Source organism: Cotesia glomerata, linkage group LG3 (assembly GCF_020080835.1).
Source record: "Cotesia glomerata isolate CgM1 linkage group LG3, MPM_Cglom_v2.3, whole genome shotgun sequence".
NCBI classification, from domain to species: Eukaryota; Metazoa; Arthropoda; class Insecta; order Hymenoptera; family Braconidae; genus Cotesia; species Cotesia glomerata.
The window spans coordinates 3,557,537-3,583,747 of NC_058160.1; the positions used below are offsets into that span (position 1 = coordinate 3,557,537).

General features: G+C 28.3%; 1 protein-coding gene across 3 annotated transcripts in view; it reads right to left on the bottom strand.

Moving 5' to 3' along the window:
• Nucleotides 1-4,559: 4,559 nt before the first annotated feature.
• The window catches only part of LOC123260774 (transcription factor Sox-2-like), a 375,090-nt gene continuing 353,438 nt past the window's right edge, over nt 4,560-26,211 (bottom strand). Inside the window, exon 3 of one of the 3 annotated variants that reach the window (XM_044722103.1) lies at nt 4,560-5,453. In XM_044722103.1, the coding sequence (XP_044578038.1) occupies nt 5,393-5,453 (61 nt within the window). In that variant the 3' untranslated portion in view covers nt 4,560-5,392. The remainder of the gene's footprint in view (nt 5,454-26,211) is intronic. The other 2 variants (XR_006508510.1, XR_006508512.1) reach the window with 2 other exon arrangements.

The following is a 26,211-nucleotide window of genomic DNA, read 5'->3' on the forward strand; positions in this document are numbered from 1 at the left end:
TTTGAATCAAAATTTGCTGAAAAATTTTTTATAAAAAACTAAATTCTTTTTAAAATTTTTCAATTGACAAAATGAAATAAAATGGTAAAAAAATAATTTTTTGGAATTTCAATAATGTCAAATTTTATTTTCAATTTTATTTTTGAACAAAAAACTGCTTATAAATTTAATAAAATTTTTTTTATAAAGAATTAAATTCTTTCTAAAAATTTAGACTCATTCTAAAAGTTTTGAATTAAAAAAACGAAATAAAATGGTGGTAATAATAATTTTTTTATTGAAGTATTTTAAAATTTGACTCAAGTTAAATTTAGAAATAAAATTCAGTCTAAAAATTTTTTTTCTAAAAAAAACTAAATTTTTTTAACAATTTTAAATTTCTTATTGGACTAAATAAAATAAAATGATGAGAAAATTATTTTTTTTTTAATTTCAATAAATTCAAATTCGACTTAATTTTATTTTTAATTAAAATTCAATCTAAAATATTTTTATCAATAACTAAATTCTTTTTAGAAATTTTATCATCTCAAAATTTCCAAAAAAAAAATTAACCTTCCAAAATAATTATCGCAAGTCTACCATCACATAAATAATTAATTTTTCATTCCCCAAAGTATTTTAATTACTAAATACATTTATATAAATCTTGTAAGGAAAAAGGAAAAGCTATAGTAGATTTATGCCGGCTTTTGTGTAAAAGTGACTTTGTCGCGTCGTCGAGCCGTTACTCTTGGGCCATTTTAATTTCTCTCAACTAACTTTCTAATTACCAACTTTTTTGATTAATCACAGTAATTAATTAGTAGCTCAAGGCGGTGTTCTCCAACTCAAACGCGAGTAGAGTAAGAGTCTTTTCGCTCGACTCGCCCTCACTACATTTATACCAGTGTCCTATATATACATATATACTTTAAAAACTCGCACGCCATCGCATCGCGCCCTACTCCCTCTTTATATTTTCTTGAGGACTCGCGCTCATTACCGAACTTTAAATACTTAATTATTTTTTTACCTTTTTCATATTTAATTAAATATTTCAATATTTAACAGCCGTTCCGATTCCGATAAATATTATCGTGGAGTGAAATTTGTTAATCGAATTGAGGTGAATTTTAATCGCATACCTGGATGAGAATTATTGTTATTCAGACACTGAATTCCCAGGTGTCTATCGGGATAGGATGAGTGTGCGTTAAATAGTCGAGTCATCATGTAATGACGTGTGCAACTTGTGCGTGGACAGTGTTAGATATCCGATCGAATACAAATGTATGTATGTATGTGTAATATAATATATGAGACACTGTTATTTATACATATGTCTGAGATGGAACGGGGATAGGACGGATCGGCGATGAAGAGCACCGAGATAAATATTTAAGAAAAAAATTAATATAAAAATAAGGATCAAGCGTGTTAATGCCGCGACGCTGTGCTCGATCCTGCCATCGAATAATTAAATCTTTAATCATTATATTTATTACCAGTAAAAAATTATTTGACAGATGGTCACGATCTAAAAGTGTCGGGATTAATTATTACAGTAATTATGTTATTAGTATTTTTTTTTTAATTTTGTCTTACATGGAGAAAAATTAATTATACTACCTACTATACAAAAATAGTAACTCCTACTATCTAAAGTAGTAATAAAATTAATTAGTAACAAAATAATAGGGGATATCATTGACAATTGTAATAATTACTATTAATAATGGTAACGATTACTATTGAAAATAATAATTGTAATTATTATAAATTATAACTGTTACAATCAAAGATGATAACTGTAACCATCTCAGATTGTAAAAATTCTGAAAGAAAAAATAGTATAAATTTACTTAATTAAATTCTTTATTTACATCCATATTTTAGCTAATGCACATTGTTTTCTTTGAAATATTAAAATATTTTCAATTACCTTCAAAATTTTTTTTTGAAAATTTGATTTTTTTGAAGATTTAAAATTTTTTTTTTAATTTGAATTTTATTGAAAATTTTGATTTTTTTTGGAAATTTCAAATTCTTTTTGAAAAATTTGGCGTTGAAACTTGTTTTAGACAAATAAAAATTTATAATTTCAATCAAAATTTAATCCCGATTTTTTGTGCACTACACTGCACTACAGCTGCTTTTAGTTTATTTAGAAATGCATCCACGGTAACGCAGATTCTTAATTTTTTAAATATTTTTTACTAGCTTAGATAGTAGTTATTATTATTATTGATGGTAACAGCAACCATCAGGTTATATTAGGAATTACGATTTTGATAATAGTAGTAACTAATTAAAGTAATAACAGTTATTATTACTGATTACCATCATAATAGTAGTAGTTACCATCAGGATGGTAAATACTACAATTCAGATGGTTTTTTTAATTATTTAAATAATATTTACTACTATCGAATTCAGTTAATAGATTTTAACCTAACTTGATGATAAATTCTACTATAAAATTTTCTCCGTGTATAATTATTAATTCAAGATTTTGATAGGGGTTTGATTTTTTAGTTGTTTTTTACAAATATAAATAATGCTGTGAAGCGGGAAAGAATAGGAGTTACGGTAATTATTACGTGAAGCGTTCCACATTCACGTAACAGGATATTGGTAGGAAAGGATTGAGAAAGGAATGTGGAGAGGATCATCTTAATGTGAGTTTATAGAATATGCGAGAAAAAATTATTAGATAGCTCGGACTGGGATTCGAACCCAGAACCTTCCGAAGACATACCAACATGTAGTTTAGTTTGATTTTTTAATTTATCAATTAAAATAAATTAATTAAAAAACTTATTTAGAAAATTGAATAAAAAATTTTTGGGTGAAAAAATGTCATTTTATATCAATAATTTAGTATAAATAAAATTTTTAATTTTATATAAAAAATTCAAAGCTTCTATTGCATAATTTTTTTTTAAATTAAAAAAAATTACTTAGTATAAAATTTTTAAAATAAATTTTCAAATTATTTAAACTTAAAAAAATTTTTATCCATGTTATAAAAATAAAAGTAGACTTCTCAAGCATAAATAAAGAAATAAAAAGTCCTAATAAATGTTCCGCTAGACAGAGACATAAAACTAATTTATTACACTTAAATAAACACGATAATTTTTATTAAGGAAATAAATAAAAGGAAAATAAGTTATTATAGTATTAACTACATTTATCGTTTATTCTTCGACAATTATTGCATTCTCGCGTACAATTGAACAAGTGCTCACATTACAGAGTTGCTAAAGACGTGCTCCATTACTTCCATTTATTTATTACAACAAATTGCTATTATTTTTTATTCATTTAACTTATTCATTTTATTTTAAACATAGTAATGTATAATGTATTTACAGTTTAATGTACAATCTGTATGACCGTCCGAATTTACGTATACTTATAATTACAATTACAATGAATTAAAAAAAAAAGTTTAGTTAAAAAATTTCAAAATTTAAATATTGAAACATAATTTACGATTATATTTTTTCCGGGTCTATTATTTTTCTCATAACAAATAATAATAATAATTATTATTATTTCCACCGATGGTAGTTCATATTTTTCTCATACATACGTATACATATCCGAGTGTAGTGATATCCCGTTGGGTACACGTGGGTGTTCCTGAATGACCGCCCCACGCTGCGTCGTCGTGGTTCCTCCTGATGCTCGTGCAGACGATAGCAATCATAACCCACCGCTACTCACGTAAAAGCACGCGACGCGTATTCCAGAAGCGTACATCTTCCTTCTCGAATAATTAACGAGCCGATATCAAACACTCATTCTACTTGATTCTTATTTTCTTATTTTTATCTTACTCATTTTTTCGTTTCCGTCCGCTTTGGATTTCTCAAAATTTTATAATTTCCAATTTACCTGTCAGGTGCATCCGCCATTTGAATAATTTATTATACAGAAAAATATTTAAATAGGAGTAGAGTGTGAATAGATTATGTACCAGACATTCCGTAATTTTAAGAATTTTCAAACAAACACATAAATTATAACAGGTTAAATCTTTTTAAATTCTTCGATTTTTTATTGCAATAATAAATTATTTTAATTAAAAAAAATTTTTTTTATTTAGGAGGGAAATCTCTTTAGACGACGTAAAATTAATCATTTTTGATAAGTGTTTTTATAGATAATAAAATAATCAAAATTGTTAAGTTTTAATATAATTTAATTTTTTTAATTGTTAATTTTTTGAAAAATTCATTTATTAAAGTTTTTTTAAAATTGTAAAAATTAATTAATTGAAATTTTTAATTTCTACAGAATATTTTAATTAAATTCTGTATAGTATTAATTTTTTTTTAAATTTATAAATAATCAAATTTAATAAATGAATTTTCAAAAAATTAATAATTAAAAAAATTTAATTAATTAATTAAAAAAAAATTAACAATTATAAAAATTTAATTTATTAATTTAATAAAAATGAATAATTATAAAAAATTAAGCTATTAATAATCAAAAGAATAATAGAATAAATCATAATTATTAATTTTATTTTAAATTAACAATACAAAATTCTTAAATTATATATTTTGAAACCTCGCCTTAAAAGTGCTGCACTTGTTACTCTTTTTTTATTGATTTAAAATGAAAAAAAAAATTGTTTCATATCTGAGATATTTACGGGAAGAATAAACCTTAAAAATCATAAGAAAGTATAAAATTAAAAATTACATAAGCCCGTTAAAAAAAAAGGTCAAATTTTGTACTATTTTATAATCGCGTTTAAAGTTTCATACGATAAATAATTAGGGCTCTATAAATAATTAACATTTCTATTTTATATTTTCTAAAAATATAAAAAAAAGTACCTTCAATTTTCTTTATAAATTTCTAAAGAGATTTTCCCCTTTAGTTAATTAAGAGAAGGAAAAATTCCGGAAGTTATACAGCGCGTCTTGACCATTTATTAAACTCACACACCACACTCACATATCACATGACATAAATATACTTACTCTTACAGTATATATTTATTTATAATTTATAATTACTTTATTTATAATATTTATAATTACATTTATATTTATATGTAATAATAGTAATTCAAAATTCTACGAAATTTAACGATTGGAAATATCAACGAATGCTTAAATATTAATATGATACAGTGATAGTTATTATGTAATTATTTTTAGTAATTGAACGACGTTTCATGTCGCTTTTCGAGTCTTCGGTGAGTGAAGGATTTATTTTTACAGTTAAACGTGGTCTAGTAATATGATACATTAGAACAATTACAATTAACCACGTAATTATTAATAATAATAATAATAAATTTAAATCAAATGGAAATGAGGATCGACATGGTGCAGTAATTTGTAGGCAGTTTTCAAAGGTCATCTTGGTGCCACGAGTTATTGGTTCAGGGTGACGATGATCGTGACTCTGGGTATTGCCGAACACATTTCTCGGTGTACTCGTACCTGGAACATAAAAAATGCAAGCATTAAATATTTTTTAAGTTTAAAATTTCGTGTTTTCAGTATATTAATTCTGTTCATATTTCAAAAAGTAAATTTATTGTCATTAAGAAGTGATATGTGATGAAAAAGCCGCCTATAGGGAATACAAAGTAGAGTCTCATAATTAAAAACAAATATTTTTTGGCTCACATCCGTGGCATATTGTATAATTATTTAATTTTTAGGGAGAAGGAGGCATTGAAAAAAAATTTTGATCCAAGAAAAAAATCATTTTGAAGAGCACCATCTTGATTTAAGTGGAAAAATTCTTGGTTTGAGTAAATTTTACTTTATTAAGAAATTTTTCATCTTAATTCAAGATAATTCTTGGTTGAAAATTTTTTTTTCAGTGTTAAAAAAGTGTAAGGTGCTTTTAAAGATATTTTTGTAAATATTTTATCGGAAAATTTATATTAAAGTAAAGTTATTGAAAAAATATCTCAAAAAGTACCTCACGCTTTTTTTTACAATAAAATGAAATTTTTTTTTTTAGTCACTCAATTATTATATTTCAAATTATAAAAATTCATTCAAAATTATTTTTCATTTTTTTATTTATTTTTCTACTGAACCTCGATTTTTTTTTTAATTATAATAAAAACTTAAATTAGTTATCGAGCGCTAAAATTTTTTAATTTATTCTTCTGTTTCTTCTTTAAATGTTACATTTTTATCTTGAATTAACTTAAAAATGAAAATTAAAAATTTTGAGTAAAAAAAAGCTATAGACAAAAAAAACAAATAAATTCGTAGAAAAATTAGTTTTTTGAAACCCGTTCTATCTTTCATAAGTGTAAGGAAGATATAACTCGTTAAAAGTAACAGATATCATATTATACGATTATTCGGATGCATTTCCTTTCGTGTCGTGTTACTGGGACCAGTGAGTCCTCGGAGGACCGGGATCGGGAAGCGGTGGAGTATCACACGGACTCTTTCTAGCTGGAGGAGTATCGAGCCTGCGGGTGGCCGGTGTACCGTACACGAGGTAGAGGAGAAACCGACTCCACCGTGGCTGGTTTTGCCGCATTAATAACACTGGTAGCTGCTCATATGTTAAATGTCTACCCCGTTACCTTTTCTCTGAGCTACCTACAGCGATGCACCTAACTACTTTTTCAGCTTACACCTTACACCTTACACCTACTACTTTATCACTCGTGGGTTGGTGTACCAGGTATCTCCTGATAGTTTTGCAATCCAGACTCCGGACTCTAGACTCGATCTTTACCTGTCCACTCTTAATTTTATTCCACTCCAGTATTTTATTTTTAATGACGCTATACATGCATTTTATTACTTTTATTACAAAAAAATAAATAAACTAGAGGAAAAAATAGTAATTTTTACCATTATAGATGATATAAGTAATTTTAGTTTCTTTTTTTTAAGGACATTTTTTAGAATGAAAAAATTCTTGACTAGGAAAAATTTTTTTGACTAAAGAAAATTCTTTAATGTGCCAAAAATTTTTTTATCTACCTTACAATTTTTTTTGGTTCGAGTAAATTTTTTGATAACATATTCAAAGATATAATTTAAAAAAAAAATTTTTTTTTTGCTTATAATTCCATCAAAAATTGTCGAAATAAAAATTTTTTTTTTACTTACAAAATTTTCAGACTCAAAAATGAAAAATATTTTTGTATGCAATTTTTAAGATCTTAAGTTTAAATTTCATTTCTTAGACTGTCTGTACTCTTTGATTTTCTTGAAATTTTATTTTCTTTAAGCTTCTATCCATCTTAAAAATATTAAGGCCAGACTGATCATGCACAGAAAAAAAAATTTCTTGACTGGAGAACAAAATTCTTGGCTCAAGAAAATTTGTCGGGTGCCTGAAGGAAGACCGAAGTTGTGTTGAACGAAGTAAAAATTTTTCTTGAAATTCTATTCTTGGTGGAAGTAATTTTTTCTTAATTCAAATTATCATAAATACTTGATACAATAAATTTCTATATTTGATCAAGATTTTTAGATACTTTACGGAAGCAGCGATTACTTCAGCTGAGAAAAAAATTTTCTCACCTTGAGAAAATTTTTCTCTTAAATATTTGATACCCATTTTATATTATTTTAGCGTGCAATTATACATATTGAATGAAAAAAAATGATTCAATATTATTTGATCTTCCCATTTGACATGTTAGTCAATAAAAATATTAATGAAAATTTACTTCTATCTTTATATTTAATTTTTTGGAGCAAGAGAGAAATTTTCTCAAGACAAGAAAATTAACTTCTATCAAGAACTAAATTTTTTGGAGCAAGAGGCTGAATTTTCTCAAAACAACAAGATTTTCTTGACTTAAATAAATTTTCTTGGATCAAGATACGTATTTCTTCAAGTGAATTAATTTTGTTGGAATAAGTGAAATTTCTTGTCGAAAAAAAATTTTTTTTTCGCTCAAGAAAATAATTAGGAAGAAAAATACTTTTCTTGGCTCAAGTGAACCTTTTTTTTCTGTGTGGGAGTGCAATATTTACTTATCCTTTAGTAAAAAGTTGATGTGACGTTTTCATTGTTGTCGCTTTTCGTTGCCATGGTAATCGTTGCTATGGCGAATTTTTTCCATGAAAATAATGTAGCGGTAAAATTTGATTGACTGAATAAATGAAGATATGCAAATTGAAGCTTACTTGAATGACTATACTAATCAATAAATTTGTATCATTTTTGAGGTTGTCATTAGCAATAGCTTACAAAATAAATTTATTACATTTCAATAAAATCCTTCGAGAATTTTAAACTCTATAGTCAATATAAAATGCATTAAAATCCTTTATTAAAAAGTTGATGTGACCTATCTATTGTTGTCTCTTTTCGTTGCTATGGTGACCTTTTTTGGCAATGGTTATCATAGCAACGGTTACCATGGCAACGATTAAATGTTGAAACGATTAATACTAAATATTAATGAGTAAAATTTGTAAAAATATTGATTAATTCAATTGTCAATAATAAACATTTTAACAGAAGCGCGTTCGATTTTCTAGTTTTTTTTTTTAATTTGCAAAATTTGGGAAAATTTTTGCACAACTTAGAAAGCGAAGAATTAGAAAGTGCTTGACATTTTTTTATATAATTAAACGATTATTATGATTAGTATAATTTTGGTTTTCCAAACTTTTAATTATTATTATCATATTAAAATTTTATCATTTAAAAAAATTGCAAATAAGTGACAGCAGTACCAAAACTGCAAAGATAAGAAAAAGTTTATCGAACAAGCTTAAGCAAAAAAGTTCGCTGGAGATGAGAGCAGAACTTGCAATTTGTTTCGAGATGGTATCTTCAAAGTGGCTCTTGGTCCTCCACTCGTTGAACCGGAGCGGGGACATTTGAGGCCGCGATGCCGTGAATCTTGTATCTTATATATTATATACATCTATATAAATATACTGTACGTTGTACATACTGTACTATATACTATACACTATGTACTATATACCGCACCATTATGTGCAATATGTACAGTAAATAAAAGGGAATGGTACTTGAAGTACATCTGGATCCGTAGAATCGAGACACACACAGATAAAGAAGATGAAACAGTGGTAGCCTGCTTTGTGCATACATATAGACCAACATAATATATACATATATATTTAGTAGATCCATGTAGCATAGCCAGGACTCGCTTTCGTAATCACCGTCTACAGACTGGATTGGTCTACTACACTACTCCTGGCTCGACTACTCTCCTGCATCCTATCTCTCTTATTGCTTTATCCTTTATCGCAACTCCTTTGCTAGAACCGCCCAGGCTGGCTCTCATGAGAAGCTTTCTCATCTGCTCATGATCTCCTAACATTCGATGCACATTCTGCAGTTTAAATCTTCATTATTAATCAGGAAATTCTCGTTTTTTTACTATTTTTATTGATAAGATAATTAACTCGATGACTCTGTCGGAAATTTCGTAAAGAAAAAAAAATTATCAATCCAATATTTAAGTTTTTCTAGGCAATATTTAAGTATTTAATAATGTAATTTTTTCTAAAAATTTTTCAAAAAGTATTTTACTTTTTACGAATTTCAAGAAAAATAATTACGAAAAATGAAACTGAATAATTACAAAAAATTTTAACGTAAAATTTACTTAAAAATAAGCTTAAGTTGTTGTATTTTATTAACCAAGTAAAAAATTACAGACATGTCAGGTTTGCATAAATTATCCTGACATCTTACTCTGGAATCAAAGTCCTTAAAATTAATAAAATAATGCAAATAACTTCAAAAATTAATACGTACATTTACATATTTTTTGTCTCCATATGGAGATTCCGAATAGTTATTTTTTTCTTCACTCAGATATCTTATTAAACTGATGCTCAAAATTAATAACGTTATTCTTATCTTTGATCTGTGATTACCGACCCAAGAGGACTTAGTATGTGTGCATACATGTATACACACATATGATGGGCATCAATATTATATATGCAGTCCGGTAGGTATTATAACCGGAGAGATTTTAGGCTATCGCAAGTTGATACTGCGATATATGCTGTTACTGCAGTAGGCTTCTGTTTATATATATGTATATATACCCCTGCAGGACATCTTGCACCGCCATGTATCATCCTAACGAGCCGAGGATTGCGTGCCGATCTGTGTTAAGAATTTATAATGCCCATTATACGGCTGTACCTGCCCTTGGTCATTTTGACAACTCTCAATGATCAGTAGCACCATATGTTACCTTTTTTTGCATTTTTTATACAAATTAATATTTATTTATTATCTTATTATTATTGTAGACAAAAAAAAGAATTGGGTGAAACGGAGACGGAAAAAATAATATATTTTTTTATGGACTTAATAAAAATTAATGTCTCGTGAAAAAGTTTTCTGATATGGCTTTATATGTCCTTATATGACCTGATATAAATATTTATAATTTTTCGAGAAAATTTAGTTTTGAAAATTTCCGATAGATGGCGAATGATCGCTTAATCTTTTCGCTACAAGAGTGTTAATTTTAAAGTATTACATTTTAAAATAATAATCTTTTTTTTGAGTGCGAAGATTAATTTAGGTTTTGATAAAAAAATTTTTCCTGAAAATAAAATAAACATTGAATCAAAAATAACATACTCTTTACAAATATATGCAATGTAAATTTTATTATAAGAGTCCATTAGGACAGGAATTATAAATCAACAATATTATATACAAAACTTGTAACTGTAAATATATTATTTAAAAAAAAAAAAAAATTGAGTCTGTTAAAGAAGTCGTCTGAGATTGATTTTTAGTGTAATCAACTATTAAACGAATTTTTATTTTATATAATATGTTAATTGACGTACTCATTTATTGGCAAATGGCACCGTGTAAAAAGGCCTATTGTCAAAACCCGCTTTGAGTAATTAAATTTTTTAACGCCAGATGTCAAGTACGTCACCGCCATAAGAATACATGACCCGTTTTGAGTAGTGCTGTTTTCGATCACGAGGCGGTGTCTTGCAATTGCCACTTACCAATAGAATAAATAAAAATCTTCTAATTATATTGATAATCAATAATATGATCATATAGCCAAAAAATAAATGTTTTTTCTGAGTATACATAATTTTTGAACAAGGTTAGTGTAAAAAATCTCCGACAGATGGCCAATGATCGCTGAATCGTCTACTTATAAGAGAGTTAAGTTTTAATATAAAGATAATTTTTTCCATTAAAATAAATCTGCGAATTTTATTCTATAATCAATAGAATTTGTATCTATTATTTTTTATGAAATATTCAATATTAAATTAAATAAAATTACTTAATTTTTATAGAATATCATAGAAAATTGATGGTTAGGAATAATGGAATAAATAAATTTAAACAAATTTTATAAACTGGAAACAATGTAAAGAATATGATGAATAGATTATTTAAAAAACTGATTTTTTTTTTACGTTTTTAAAGATCTTATCAGTCACCAATTTTGAATAATTTATTTTTTAATAATATTTTTAACAAAACATGATAATTGACATCAAAATTTTGTAGAAAATATGTAACAATAATAAAAAATTTCATTTTATGGCCATATTTGATCAGATTGATTCATATCATAAAATTTTTTTCATAGCATAGAAAATAATTCCACGGAATTATACTTTTTTGCGTCTCACTTAATTCGTCTGATCGAAAGCCATTTTTGGTGATGGTGATCGAGTGTAGGATTGAAGCGGATCGGATATATTCTTGAGCACTTTGATTGCACGGAATATAAGTACTGTGGAGCTAAAAAAGGGAATAAAGAAAAAAAGCGAGTAGTAGAGGCGAGGATGTCATCGTAGTCCCACTATTCGACGTGGAATAAAGGATAAAGAAGGTTGGATTGAGCTCAGCCCCCGGATTGTCCGGGCGGGATCTGATTGCGAGGAACGCCGTGTGATTAGATGGCCACGACCTCGTCCAAGATTGAAACCAACCCCTATCCTTTTTTATCTTTTCGTTCCTGTCTTTCGTTCTTTCTCACTTCTATCCACTCTGGTGTGCTCCTACCTCGTCCTCCATCCGTCCCCTGGATACACGGAGACATAAAAAATGCAATCGGCTCTTAGAGTAATGAAAACGCGGCGTTATCCCCTCGTGATACCTCTCTCAAGAATAACCTTCTCTATTCGGTAATTCTCTTTTTCTGTGTACTTTATACTCTAGACTCACTCTGCTCTCTTTCTCCTTTTTTAAACTTTCATCTTTTTGTTTCCGAGCTTTTCTCTCAACTTTTTTAAGCGGCATGCGCTCGTACTTACAAACATCCTCCTCTTCAACTCGATCGGTAGAATTATTTTTAAGGAGCTGCAATTGCTGCAGTCAATTTGAGTTTTATTGACCAAATTTATCTTTATATGATTCATTTTTTTTATTAAGAATCATTTATGTATTAACTAGCTGTTACTCGCCCGCTCCGCTGGGTGCTTTATAGAATTGCATTTTTAGATTTAGACTTGAAATTTAATTAGAGTATTGTTTTGACTTGCACAGATTTCAAATTCTATCGAATTGGCATGCACCTTTTATCCATGTAATTATTCTAGCTAATATTCAGTGTAACTTTCAATGTGCAATCATTATAACATTCTCGTATCTTTCTTACAAAAATGAATAATGATTGATATGAAAAAAAAAAGTTAGGAAAACGGTTGACCCTGAAGGCCATCCCTGCAACTTTCCGCCAACTCTATACCTAAACGCTTGAAATTGCACTTATGACGTTTTTGAGCTCTTCGAGCTCATAAATACAATTTGTGTGTTATTTTTAAAATAGCTTTTGTATGCTTTTGAGCTCTTCGTGCTCAAAAATTTGATAGAAGTTTGATAAAACACTATTTTTTGAATTTTCAAATCGCAATAACTTTTGAATGAATGAACCGATTTTCACGCGGTTGGTGGCATTCGACGCAGTTTCTTAAGCTTTATAAAGAATCTTCAAGTTTTAATTGATAGACCAAAAAATTTCGGAGTAATTCCGAAAACACACTTTTTTCGGTTTTCTTTCGTTCATGCTATCTCTCGAACGAATAAACCGATTTTGACCGGATTAGTGGTGATCGACGTGGTTTTTCAAGCTCAAGGGCAGATTAGTTTTTGGAGTTGATCGATCGAGCCGTTTAAAAGTTATTCCAAAAAAATCACTTTTAAAAATGATTTTTTTCTTATTTTTTTTGAGATTTCTCAAAATCTATCGGTCCGAATCCGTTCAAATTCTCAGGAAATCTAAGTTTGAGGAAACTCTTTAGAACGCCGTTTGGTTGGTTCCGATCGGTTTAGTCGTTCAAAAGTTATAAGCGATTCACATACTTACACACACACACACACACACACACACACACACACACACACACACACACACACACACACACACACACACACACACACACACACATACAGACAGACATAGTGACAACCTCGCGGGGATAGTCAGAGAAGCTCCCTGTGACCTTCAAACGTCGATATCTGATGAAAACTCGATTTTTGCAGAATGAGGTGAAAACAATAACTTCCCGATTTTTGAAAATCTTCGATTTTCTTAGCGGGAGGTTAAAAATTTGTAATGAGCATTGAAAATTTCAGTTAAAGAAATTGCAGGTCTCATAAGTGAAGAAATCTGCCTAGTATAAAAACATAACCAATAGAACTAAAAAATTTATTTTAAACAAATGACAATCAAATAGCATAAATTTAGTTGCAATAAAAATTCATTATTTATAAGTAAAAAAAATATAGGTTCCGGATAAGTAATCATCAACATATCATATACTGAAACCTTCTCCGAAACACGCTGCATCTTATGGTATTAGTATTATTCCGATCAGTTCAGTAGTTTTCGCAGTATAACCGGACAAAAAAACCGGCTCTCCATTTATTAGTACACGGAAAAAAGTAAACTGTAATATTCACTCGGATTCCGGTTAATTTTTATAGTTTCAAACAGTAAAACGGATATCGGGCTGGTAAAAATATAAATATTACAGAACTTAATGTAGAAAGTATAAAAGCCACAATTTATAATTTAATATCCAAAATAGGTGATTAGTAGCTGTCACTATAGTAAAAAACGACTCTTTCATCTTAAAAAATTACAGTTTCAAACAATAAAAATTGCCATTTCAATATATAGTCCATATTATGAGGAGAAGGGGAACTTAGATGAAAGAGGAGGGAGTCCCACTCTGGGAGAATTTAACATTTGAAACAGTAAAAATTATACTTTTAAAATATACATTTTACCAGTTCAAGCAAGTCAATAATTACAGTTTGATTTTGAGCGTTGCGTTTAAAATTTACTATTTTACTTTGTAAATATTGACGTTGCTTGTATTAGAAATTTACTAACTTTATTTTATACTTTTTACATATCATAAGATTATTTTTTAGATACGAAATGATAAATATCAAAGTCTGAATTCTTAATTATTATACTTTAACATTTTCGACATTCACATAGCAAATATTACTGTTTGAAATAGTATTTTCTTCTATGTAAAGAATAAATTGTAGCGTTTAATTAATAAATATTATAAAGTGAATAGTAAAATCACGATTTCACTGTTTGAAATGGTAATTTTTAGCAGTTGATCATTACTTATTATAAATTGACTGTTATTTATTACAGTTTACTTTTTTCCGTGCAGATTCAAAAGTTTTCGTCGCGATTCAAGACAATTAAACTCTTCCAAATGATTTTTTGGTTCAAAAATCTTTCTCTTGATTAAAGTTACTTTTTTTTCAGTACAAAGATTTTAAGTTTCATGATTTATTTTTTTTGCATCTTCATCTTCAGATAAATGAGTGTTTCTTCATTTCATGGATTTCTTTTTTTGATGTCCTGATCTGCAGATGGAGGAATTTCATTTTTAATTTTCATAAACCTCTTTATTTACATTTTTATTTGCAGATGACGAAATTTTTGATAAAATTTCATTACTTTTAGAATTTTAAAAGAATTCTTTAATAAAAGAAATATTCCAGTCGATTTTTAGCTCTCAATTTCAAAATTTAATTTTGTTATCCCTCGAGCAAAGTAAGTGACAATCATCCATCGATCATATATATCTTCAGACATTCTTGAAAATTATTGTATGATCATTGATCATGTATGACTCATTTTTTCCTGGGCATTCATCAATTATACTTAGCGTATTTAGACTCCTCTCAAATGTCTTAAACATGAAAATAAATTGAAAATATAAATGCAGCAGCACATGTTACCGGAGCTTTACTAGCCGTCTTTGATGTTCCATGATCATCATCTACAGCGAGAAAGCTTCTTATGCCAATTAAATTGGGGAATTATATTTGCAGTGCTTCCATATCTTTGTGGGTTTTAGCATCCAGTAATATCGATCAATTTCACTCATACTAAAATGATTCATCATTATTCATGACATCAATATCATAAACTCCTTAATAAAGCAATTCAATGCTCCAAATAAAATTCATTCGACTTGTAAAAATTAAACCATATAAGAACCAATTAAAAAGTCCGCTTTGATGTCAATGGGAATAAAAATAGTGAAAAAATGAAATACTTGACTCGATTTGTGAAAATTGTAAAGAAAACGCAACATTGAATCATATATGTATGAATGTTTGGGTTTTAATATTAAAGTAGTAATAAAACCTCCATCCCAGAGGAAAAAATTGCTTTATCTGTTATTATATATAATATATATTTTGTTTTTACTAATACTCATGTCCTTATTCCCGAGTTGGTTTTCATTCAACTTCTATATTCGTTTTGCAGAAGCCCCATGAGCATGAGCGAAGCCCTGCAAATTGGAAACAACGGCGGCAACAAATTCTTCTACAAATGGGTGAGAAATGTTATTGTTTTCCATGGTTATAATCTTTGTGTTTATTTTCTCTCTCTTTTTATTCATTGATAAGTGAAAAAATGAAGTAGTAAAAGTTATATAGATCATTAGAGGGTAGATTTAATTTTTCAAGTGAAATCTTTATAAATTGGTACTTATAACCAATTATATCATACACGGAAAAAAGTAAACTGTAATAAATAACAGTCGATTCATAAGAAGTAATGATCAATTGCTAAAAATTACCATTTCAAACAGTGAAGTCTTGATTTTACTATTCACTTTATAATATTTACCATTTAAACGTTACAATTTTCTCTTTACATGGAAGAAAATACTATTTCAAACAGTAATATTCGCTATGTAAATGTCTAAAATGTTAAAGTATAATAATTAAGAATTCAGACTTTAATATTTATCATTTTGTACCTAAAAAATGATCTTATGATATGTAAAGAGTATAAAATAAAGTTCGTAAATTTCTAATACAAGCAACGTCAATATTTACAAAGTAAAATGGTAAATTTTAAACGCAACGCTAAAAATCAAGCTGTAATTATTGACTTGCTTGGACTGGTAAAATGTATATTTTAAAAGTATAATTTTTACTGTTTCAAATGTTAAATTCTCCCAGAGTGAGACCCCCTTCTCTTTCATCTGAGTTCCCCTTCTTCTCATAATATGGACTATATATTGAAATGGCAATTTTTACTGTTTGAAACTGTAATTTTTTAAGATGAAAGAGTCGTTATTTACTATAGTGACAGCTACTAATCACTTATTTTGGATATTAAATTATAAATTGTGGCTTTTATACTTTCTACATTAAGTTCTGTAATATTTATATTTTTGCCAGCCCGATGTCCGCTTTACTGTTTGAAACTATAAAAATTAACCGGAATCCGAGTGGATATTACAGTTTACTTTTTTCCGTGTATACATACTAGATTCATTATTTTACCGATTTTTTTGGTGTCGTCCTTGTCCCTAGATTAAATTAATATTTTGCGTTTCATCCATCTATTTCATCATCGTCTCTTGTATCTTCAATATGATAAATCATACTTTTTTAATTTTATTTCTAAACTGAAAAAGTTTTTTGGAGAAAGAAATTAAATTGATAGAAAAACTATTTTGACCCAAGAAAAAAATTATTTTAAAGACAACTGATTGTTTGATTCAAGAATTTCTTGCCTTGAATTTCGACTTCTTGGCTCGAGAGATCTATTTCTTTGGGAGATAACTATTGCCACTTGATTAAAGAGTTTTATCTTCAGTCAATACAGAAAATTCGACAATCAACAACTATTCTCAAAAACTTTAAATAATTTCGTTTTCTTTCAAGAACTTTGGATTTTTGGGACAAGTAGAAGTTTCTTCAGTCAAAATACCAAAAAAATCTTTTAAAAAACGAAATTTTAACTTCAACATTTTCTGAAAAGTATTCAAGACATTTTTTCATTTAGAAAGTTGCAGAAATCTGATAATTTGTTGGTTTAAGCGGGATTCTTTAAACAAGTCGGTGATTTCTTGAAGCAATACCGCGTATCTTAATCCTAGAGAAAGAAATTGTTGGGCGAAGAATATGTGTCTTGTTTGAAAACAGTAAACTGCTACGTTAGAGCTTAATTATTCTAAATAATTTTCTGCTCATTTTTAATTTTCAATTCATCAATTCAAGAGTGAACTTTTTGAATCAAGCGAACTATATTTCCTGAAGCAAGAGTCGAATTTTGAAGGAAATATTTTCTTGAATCAAGAAGTGTTCTTTATAAAAACCACTGACTTTTTAAAATTCAGTTTATTAATTTTTTATGACAATCTTTGATAAAATTCAAGAGGTAGGTGTCAGTGCGAGTACAATCTATGTGTACGTGTGTTTTATAGAAAATGGAAGAGACGTATCAGAAACAAAAGGGCTGTCTCGTATCTCTGGTTGGTCGATAGTTTAGAACCGCCAATCGGGCGAAGAGCAGGTCTACTCGTTGTTTCTTCTCACGCATTTGCTGGTTGCTGGTATTCGCACTCCCACGACCCACGATCGTCATGAGGGTCTGTGCTCTGTCTATATATAACTGCGCAGAAAAGCTGAGCTTCGTACTCGTGCCAGTTTCGCAGAGAAGCTTGCGAAAAAATAAATTAAATCCATTGAAATAAACAGTTCTTTAAATAAATAAATATATTATTGTTTTGCTGTCACTTCCAAACTCAAGGAATGAGTTGTATTAATTAAGTTAAATTAAATAAAGTAACTTTTCTTAAATTTACGCAATTCTCGTCCCGGTAACCAGCAGTTTATTGTTTAACAATCATTCAGAATCCCCTTTTATCTGCATTAATGTCTCACTGCCAGAGAAATCGACGAGCCAAGTACGTCGTAAGCGCACTTATTTTATTTTATTATTGTTCTAAATCTAAGCTTGAGTTGAGAGCCGACTGATAGCGTCATCGGCTCTTTAGACGGTAATTACGATTCAATGAATAAAAGCTGTATCTGGTCTTGACATTTACAGTGGAAATGGATTTTTATTACGATATTTTGATTATTATATCACCGAGAGATGAGATAGTTTTGTTAACAATGAAATAATATTTAATTTGATTTAATAGGAAGAACCTTGAACCAAAAACATTATTTTTTCTTGAAATTGATTATTTTTTAATTAAGTACAATTTACTTCAAGCAAAAAAAATTTTTTGATTCAAGAAATTTTTGCTTGGTTCAAATTAAACTCTTTAAATTGATATCTTTGAGTAAAGATTTTTTTTTTAGATCTACACGGAAAAAAATTAATCTATATTATTAAGAGAATAAGCAAAATTTTGTGGCCAGTGTATTTATATGATAAAATGGGTCTCTATAGTTAAGGTAGTTGTTGCGTGATAGGCATTTCAACAGAAAGTCATGAAATTTTTTTTCATCGAAAGATAAATATATTAATAATTCACTACCAAAATTTCAGATCAATTGACCGCACCATTTTTGAGTAATTAATTTTCGAAATTGTGTCTTTTACACGTAGAGGTATAGAGAGATGGTAAAGTTAGTATGAAATCTTGCGTATCACTCGAGTGGGCCAAAGATTTCATACTAACTTTACCATCTCTCTATACCTCTACGTGTAAAAGACACAATTTCGAAAATTAATTACTCAAAAATGGTGCGGTCAATTGATCTGAAATTTTGGTAGTGATTTATTAATATATTTATCTTTCGACGAAAAAAAATTTCATGACTTTCTGTTGAAATGCCTATCACGCAACAACTACCTTAAATTTGGTATTGTTAGAAAAGACTTGACTTGAATTTGTGCCTTTCCATGGTTTCATATCATTCTCACCAATAGTCAATTTATGATGATAAGTATTAAGGCTGGATTCGAAAATGCTCTATCTCTAGATACATAATTATGAAATGACCTTGTATCTTGTGAACTATTGACATTCTTAAAGATATAAGTTCATCCCGATGTTACACTCATCAAGACCTTTCATTTGAGTACCCACATCAATTTTTCACATATATTTATATATATTATATATATGAATATATGTATATATAAAAAAATATATCAAAAATGCATGTTGGTACTCAAATGAAAGGTCTCGATAAGTGTAACATCGGGATGAGCTTATATCTTTAAAAATGTCAAAAGTTAAGAAAATACAGTGCAATTTAACAAATATCTTGTGAACTATTGACATTTTTAAAGATATAAGCACACCCTGACATTACACTCATTGAGACCTTTCATTTGAGTACCCACATCAATTTTTTATATATTTATATATATTGTATATATGTATATATAAAAAATATATCAAAAATGCATGTTGGTACTCAAATGAAAGCTCTCGATGAGTGTAACATGGGGATGAGCTTATATCTTTAAAAATGTCAAAAGTTAAGAAAATACAGTGCAATTTAACAAATATCTTGTGAACTATTGACATTTTTTAAGATATAAGCTCATCCTGACATTACACTCATCGAGACCTTTCATTTTAGTACCCATATCAATTTTTTATATATTTATATATTAATATATATTATATATATGTATATATGAAAAATATATTAAAATGCATGTGGGTACTTAAATGAAAGGTCTCGATGAGTTTAACATCGGGATGAGCTTATATCTTTAAGAATGCCAATAGTTAAGAAAGTACAGTGCAATTTAACAAAAGTCATTATTCAATAAAGCAAAATAATAATGGATTTATAATAATTAGTGACCAATTGATAATAAATTACTTTTTAAAATTGTAAATTCGTGATTTTAACAGCAATTTATAATATTTATTGTTCAAATGTTACAATTCGATAATTGTATTATTATTTTGAAGATAAAAAATTTTATACATAATCATATATAGTTATTGTGCACTAGAAAAATTAACTTGATTCTCGATAAAAAATTCTTGGATCAAAAATATAATTTTGAAGAGCTTTATTATTTTGAATAGAATTGGAAAATTCTTGAATAAAAAAATTATTCTTAATTCAAGTGAATTTAATTAATTGATTGAAAATGATAAAACTCTTTAAAATTATATTCCTGGTTCAAGAATTTTTTACTCTGAACGAAGTTAATCCTTAATCATTGTGTAGAATAGTAAATATTATTTTTCTTGAAAATGAAACTATAAATTTTAAATAAGATAAAACAGCAGTATAAAGCAGATTACAGTAGCAAAAAGGACACAGACGGGATTTTAGTCCACGTAGCATCATCACAGCCGGCACTCCCTTAATTACCGATTTTCCTCGGTCCGCGTCACTTTTTAATTGACGCCAGAAATTTAACGACGGCAGTGAGTCGTCAGTAGATTTTCGCAGAGTCATCCTTTACGCCAAAATATCCCTCGCTCTTGTCCTTATTACATTTATTCACCCGGTTAATCCATATAGATATATAGATGTATATATATTTATGTTCCGTCTCACTCTTAGTTGGTACGCTTCTGAAAGATCTCTTCCGCCCGTCGAGACGATTTCGCAAATCGAAGAGTTTATAAAGCCTGCCCAAAAAAATTAGATCAAGTGGAATTTTACCAAACGAAAATGACGAAGCGATAAACAGCACTTATCTTTTTATCTGTTTGTATCTTCGGTATATACATTTAACATTCATTCTGCATTTAAAGTTATGTTTAATCTTCAAACCGATGTTCAAGTAATATTTACTGATTTTTTAATTCGTTAACATTTAAATTAACGAGTAAATTTATTGCTTTATTGGACAAATTTTCATTACACATTTTTTTACTGATTAAAATTTTTCATAATTACAGTTTTTATTAATCATTGAAACAACATGTTTTATGTTTTAAATTTTTATTAATAATTTTTTTAATTTTTTCAATGGTATAAATTTTTGTTAAATTAACTTTTATTCAATTTTTTTCATTCTCTTTATCATAGAAAATTTCGTATTAACCATTAAATTTTTTTTGAGTAAAAAATTTTTCATTTAATAAATTTTTTTAATGGTCAAAATTTCGATTAACCATTACACGGAGAGAAATTTATAGGAACCTTTCCAAAAATTATGGGAATGATTCCTATAATAAAATGATCATTATAGGTATCAATCCTATGCTCATTATGGGAACCATACCCATAATTTATTGGAAACATTCTTATACAATAATGGAACAGCTTCAATATATTATGGGAATGGTTCCTATAATATCGTAGGAATGGCCTCTATATTATTAAAGGAATGGTTCTTATAATATTATAGGAATGGTTCCTATGATATTATGGGAATGACGCACATAATAATAAAAAAATGTTTATGTTCATAATAATGAAGCAATCACTTCAAAAATATAAAGTAATTATTATATATTTTTTCCCTAATAAATTTTTTTTTGTAAATAAAAATTGATCTTTCACTAAAGTGAAAAATTTCTTTTTCATAATTTTTATTGACGTGTTTACTTAATCTTAAATTGTTTATTCCAACTCAGTTATTGTTGTGTTAGATAATATTGAAAAATATTGTAGCAATTCTAAAGTTTCTCTAATAAAAGGGATATTTTCTCACTATACAATTAGAGGAGCAAAATAGATATGGAAATTCATTGTTTATTTTTACAATTTCATTTTATTTTTAAAACAAATTATTTATTTACAATACATACGTTGAATATTTATTAAATCCACCTTTTGGGTATGTAACTTTTATTATTTATATAGATAATATTATTCATTTTACATATTTCAAATGATGTTATTGGAAAGCAAGTAAAATTATCGAAATTACTAATAATTTCAAATGCTTCAAAGTGGTCATCGAAGTCACAAATAACTTGAGTTGTAATAATAAATATCTCAATATTATTAGGCATCATCACTATAATATTATAGGAATGGTTCGCATAATATTATAGGAATCATGCCGATATTACAGTTATAATTATAGGTATCGTTCCTGTAATTATAGAAACCATTCCCATAATTATAGTAACATTTCCCAAAAATTATGGGTACAATTCCCATAATTTAAGTAATCGCTCCTAAAATGGTATAGGAAAACATTTCATTAAAATTATAGGAATTATTTCCATATTTTTCTCTCCGTATACTTTTTAACTTCCCGCTAAGAAAATTGAAAATTTTCAAAAATCGGGAAGTTACTGGTTTTACCCCGTTTTTCGAAAATCGAGTTTTCATCGGATCTCGACGTTTCGAGGTCCTAGGAAGCTTTCCTGACTATTTTAACGATGATGTCCGTACGCCTGTGTGTGTGTGTGTGTGTGTAACCTCTCGTAACTTTTGAACGGCTTGACTGATTTCATCGCGGTTGGTGTCATTCTAAAGGGCTTTGCCAAACTTAGATTTCCTTTCAAGTTGAAACCGATTTGGACCAGTAGATTTCGATAAATTGCAAAGAAAATGAAAAAAAAGTGACAAAAAAAGTTGTTTTTTTTTTTTCATTTTTTTTAAATATTTCCGAATTGGCTGAACCGATCAATTTCAAAAACTGATCAGCTCTTAACTTTGAAATCCCGCATCGATCGCCACATAGAGCGTCAGAATCGGTTGATGCGTTCGTGAGATATCGTCGAAAAAAATCGAAAAAAGTGTTTTTTTGTAATAACTCCGACATTTTTTATCAGATCAATTTTTTGTCTAAAATCATTTATAGAGCTCAAAATACCACATCGATCGCCGCCTACCGCGTGAAAATCGGTTGATTTATTAAAAAGTTACAGCAGTTTGAAAATTAGAAAAATCGTGTTTCATCGAATTTTGATAAGACTTTTGAGCTCGAAGAGCTCAAAAGCATTGGTAAATGGCACCGTGTAAAAAGGCCTATTGCCAAAACCCGCTTTAAGTAATTAAATTTTTTAACGCCAGATGTCAAATACGTCACCGCCATAAGAATACATGACCCGTTTTGAGTAGTGCTGTTTTCGACCACGAGACGGTGTCTTGCAATTGCCACTTACCAATAGCAAAGCTACCGTCTATCTCTTTGAGCTCGGAGAGCTCGAAAACGTCATAAGTGCAATTTTAAGCGCCTAGGTATGGAATTAGCGGGAAGTTGCAGGGATAGCCTTCAGGGTCAACCGTTTTTCTAATTTTTTTTTTTTTTTTTTAATGGTAGAATAATTCATTAACCATCAAATTAATTTTTTTCCAATAACGAAATTTTTAATTAACCATTTAATGAATTTTTTAAAATTGATTCCCTCAATAGAACCAATTTTTATCTACACCCATCAAATTTTTCTTTTTAAATTACTTAGACAACTTAATTAATTAAAAATCTTCTTATATTATTATTAACTAAAAATTTTCCAACTATACTGATAAAAATCAAATTTTCATTGAGTTCCATTATAAAAACAAATCGCTCTTCACTAAATATAAACCCGAGCTACAAATATCATAAAAATAAATCAGAACAACGACAGTACAGTGGAAAGAGACAATTATAAGGTAAAAAGTGATCAGACCCGATGTAACTCCAATTCTCTCGGGCGTTCTTGTTTCTGTTCTCGTTCTTGTTCTTGTTCTGCGCAGTTGCGGTCCTCAACGATCGGGTTCGCGCACGCGGGTCTGTTACAAGTTACAAAGAATTAGTGAAGGTGGTATAGGCCTGGAGATATCTCAAAGCTCGTTACTCGCAGTGACTCGACACTCTTGACAAGCTTCAGAAGACGTCTAAGCTAACGGATCAGGTTTATACCATCAACCATTAACCATCAACCATCACACATATCTGTATGATATTTTATATTTAACATTTTACTTTTAATACTTTATTTATTTTTTATAACCTCAGCCCCGGGTTAGGTATATTAATCCTCAAACTCAGAACTCACGCATACTTAACTCTCAACTCGACTCAACTCTTATTTTAACGCTCAAGTGTCGCCGCTCATATTAATGTTTTATTAACTGTTTTATTCATTTTGAAATCCCATGAGCTGGTTGATTTACTGCTCGGTTATTAAGCAGGACTAACATTGGGCCTCGGATACAGTTCACATGACCTGCGAAGTTCTGTTGTGTAACATCTCGAGAAAGTACTCTGAGAATTACGGGAGAAGAAAAAAGGCCAAAATTTTGAAAAATTTTTTTTTTCTAATCAAAAATTTCTAAAAAATATATTTTAACGCAATTTCGGAAAGGAAAAATCTGGAGTTGTTTTCAATGAATTGTTTGCTTGGTAATTTTATTGTTAGTTTTAATTAAAAAAAAGTCATTAGTTTTTTTCGGAAATATTCATAATTTGTTTTTATTTGTTTTGCTATTATTATTATGATTTTTTTTTTGTAATGTAAAGTCTTAAAAACTTGGAATAAAAGAAAAATGTGTTGAGATAAAAAAATTCTCAAAATCTAGAGTGAATTTCTTTATAATTAATATAAACTAGCAACCTTGCCATCACTATGTGACTGCCGTGACTTGTGAACTATAAATAAATAAAATTTTGCTTTATTAAATAATGACTTTTGTTAAATTACACTGTACTTTCTTAAAAATTGACGTTTTTAAAGATATATGCTTATCCTGATGTTAAACTCATCAAGAGCTTTCATTTGAGTACCCACATGCATTTTTGATATATTTTTCATATATACATATATATTATATATAGAAATATATGAAAAATTGATGTGGGTACTCAAATGAAAGCTCTTGATGAGTGTAACATCGGGATGAGCTTATATCAATAGAAAGGTCAATAGTTCACAAGGTCATTTCTTAATTATTGATAATTTTAAAGATGTAAGCTCATCCTGATATTACACTCATCAAGAGCTTTCATTTGAGTACCCATATGCATTTTTGATATATTTTTCATATATACATTTATAGTATATACAAATATACAAAATATATGAAAAATTGATGTGGGTACTCAAATGAAAGGTCTCGATGAGCGTAATGTCAGGATGAGCTTATATCTTTAAAAATGTCAATAGTTCTCAAGATACAAGGTAATTTCTTAATTATGTAATATATATTTCAAAGATATAAGCTAATCTCGATGTTACACTCATCAAGAGCTTTCATTTGAGTACCCACATGCATTTTTGATGTATTTCTCATATATACATATATATATATAAATATAGATATACAAAATATATGAAAAATTGATGTGGGTACTCAAATGAAAGGTCTCAATGAGTGTAATGTCGGGGTGAGCTTATATCTTTAAAAATGTCAATAGTTCACAAGATACAAGGTCATTTCTTAATTATGTATCTCGAGATAATTTTCGAATGCAGCCTAAATACTTATATTGCAATACCTTTGCAATGACACAAAACTGCACTAAAAAAACTGATTTTATCATATCGACGTTCTAATTAGCAAATTGTCTAACTCCATTTTAGAGAATCATCCATTTTTATGATAAAATAATTAGTTAAAAATTTATTATCACTTTAAAAAACCATTTAATATTTATTAGAGGTATAATATTTTTGTTTGGATCGTTTAAATAATTTATAATTGAACTATTGTTACATAAAAATGTTAAAAAATCACCCTCTAAAAAATATGGAGATAGACCAATTGCTAATTAGACCGACGACATGACTATCCTGGACACAAAAGTTTTCTTATTCTCCTAATAATATAGATAAAATTCTTTTCAGAAAAACCGCACTAAACTTTATTAAATTGAACTCAACAATTTTTGCATAAAATTAAATTTTCTACAAAAAACTCACGATTTTTCCTTAAATTTCATTAAAAATTAATCAAGCTACAAATTTTTTTTCTATTTATCATAATTAAGTCTAATGAGCCGTTAAATTTTTTATTTATCCCTAAGAAAATTAATCGTCGTCCAAAGTGTTAAGTGTTGAAAATTTTTCCTCCTCATCTTCACACCATCGGGGACTAAATTTTTTACAGTTC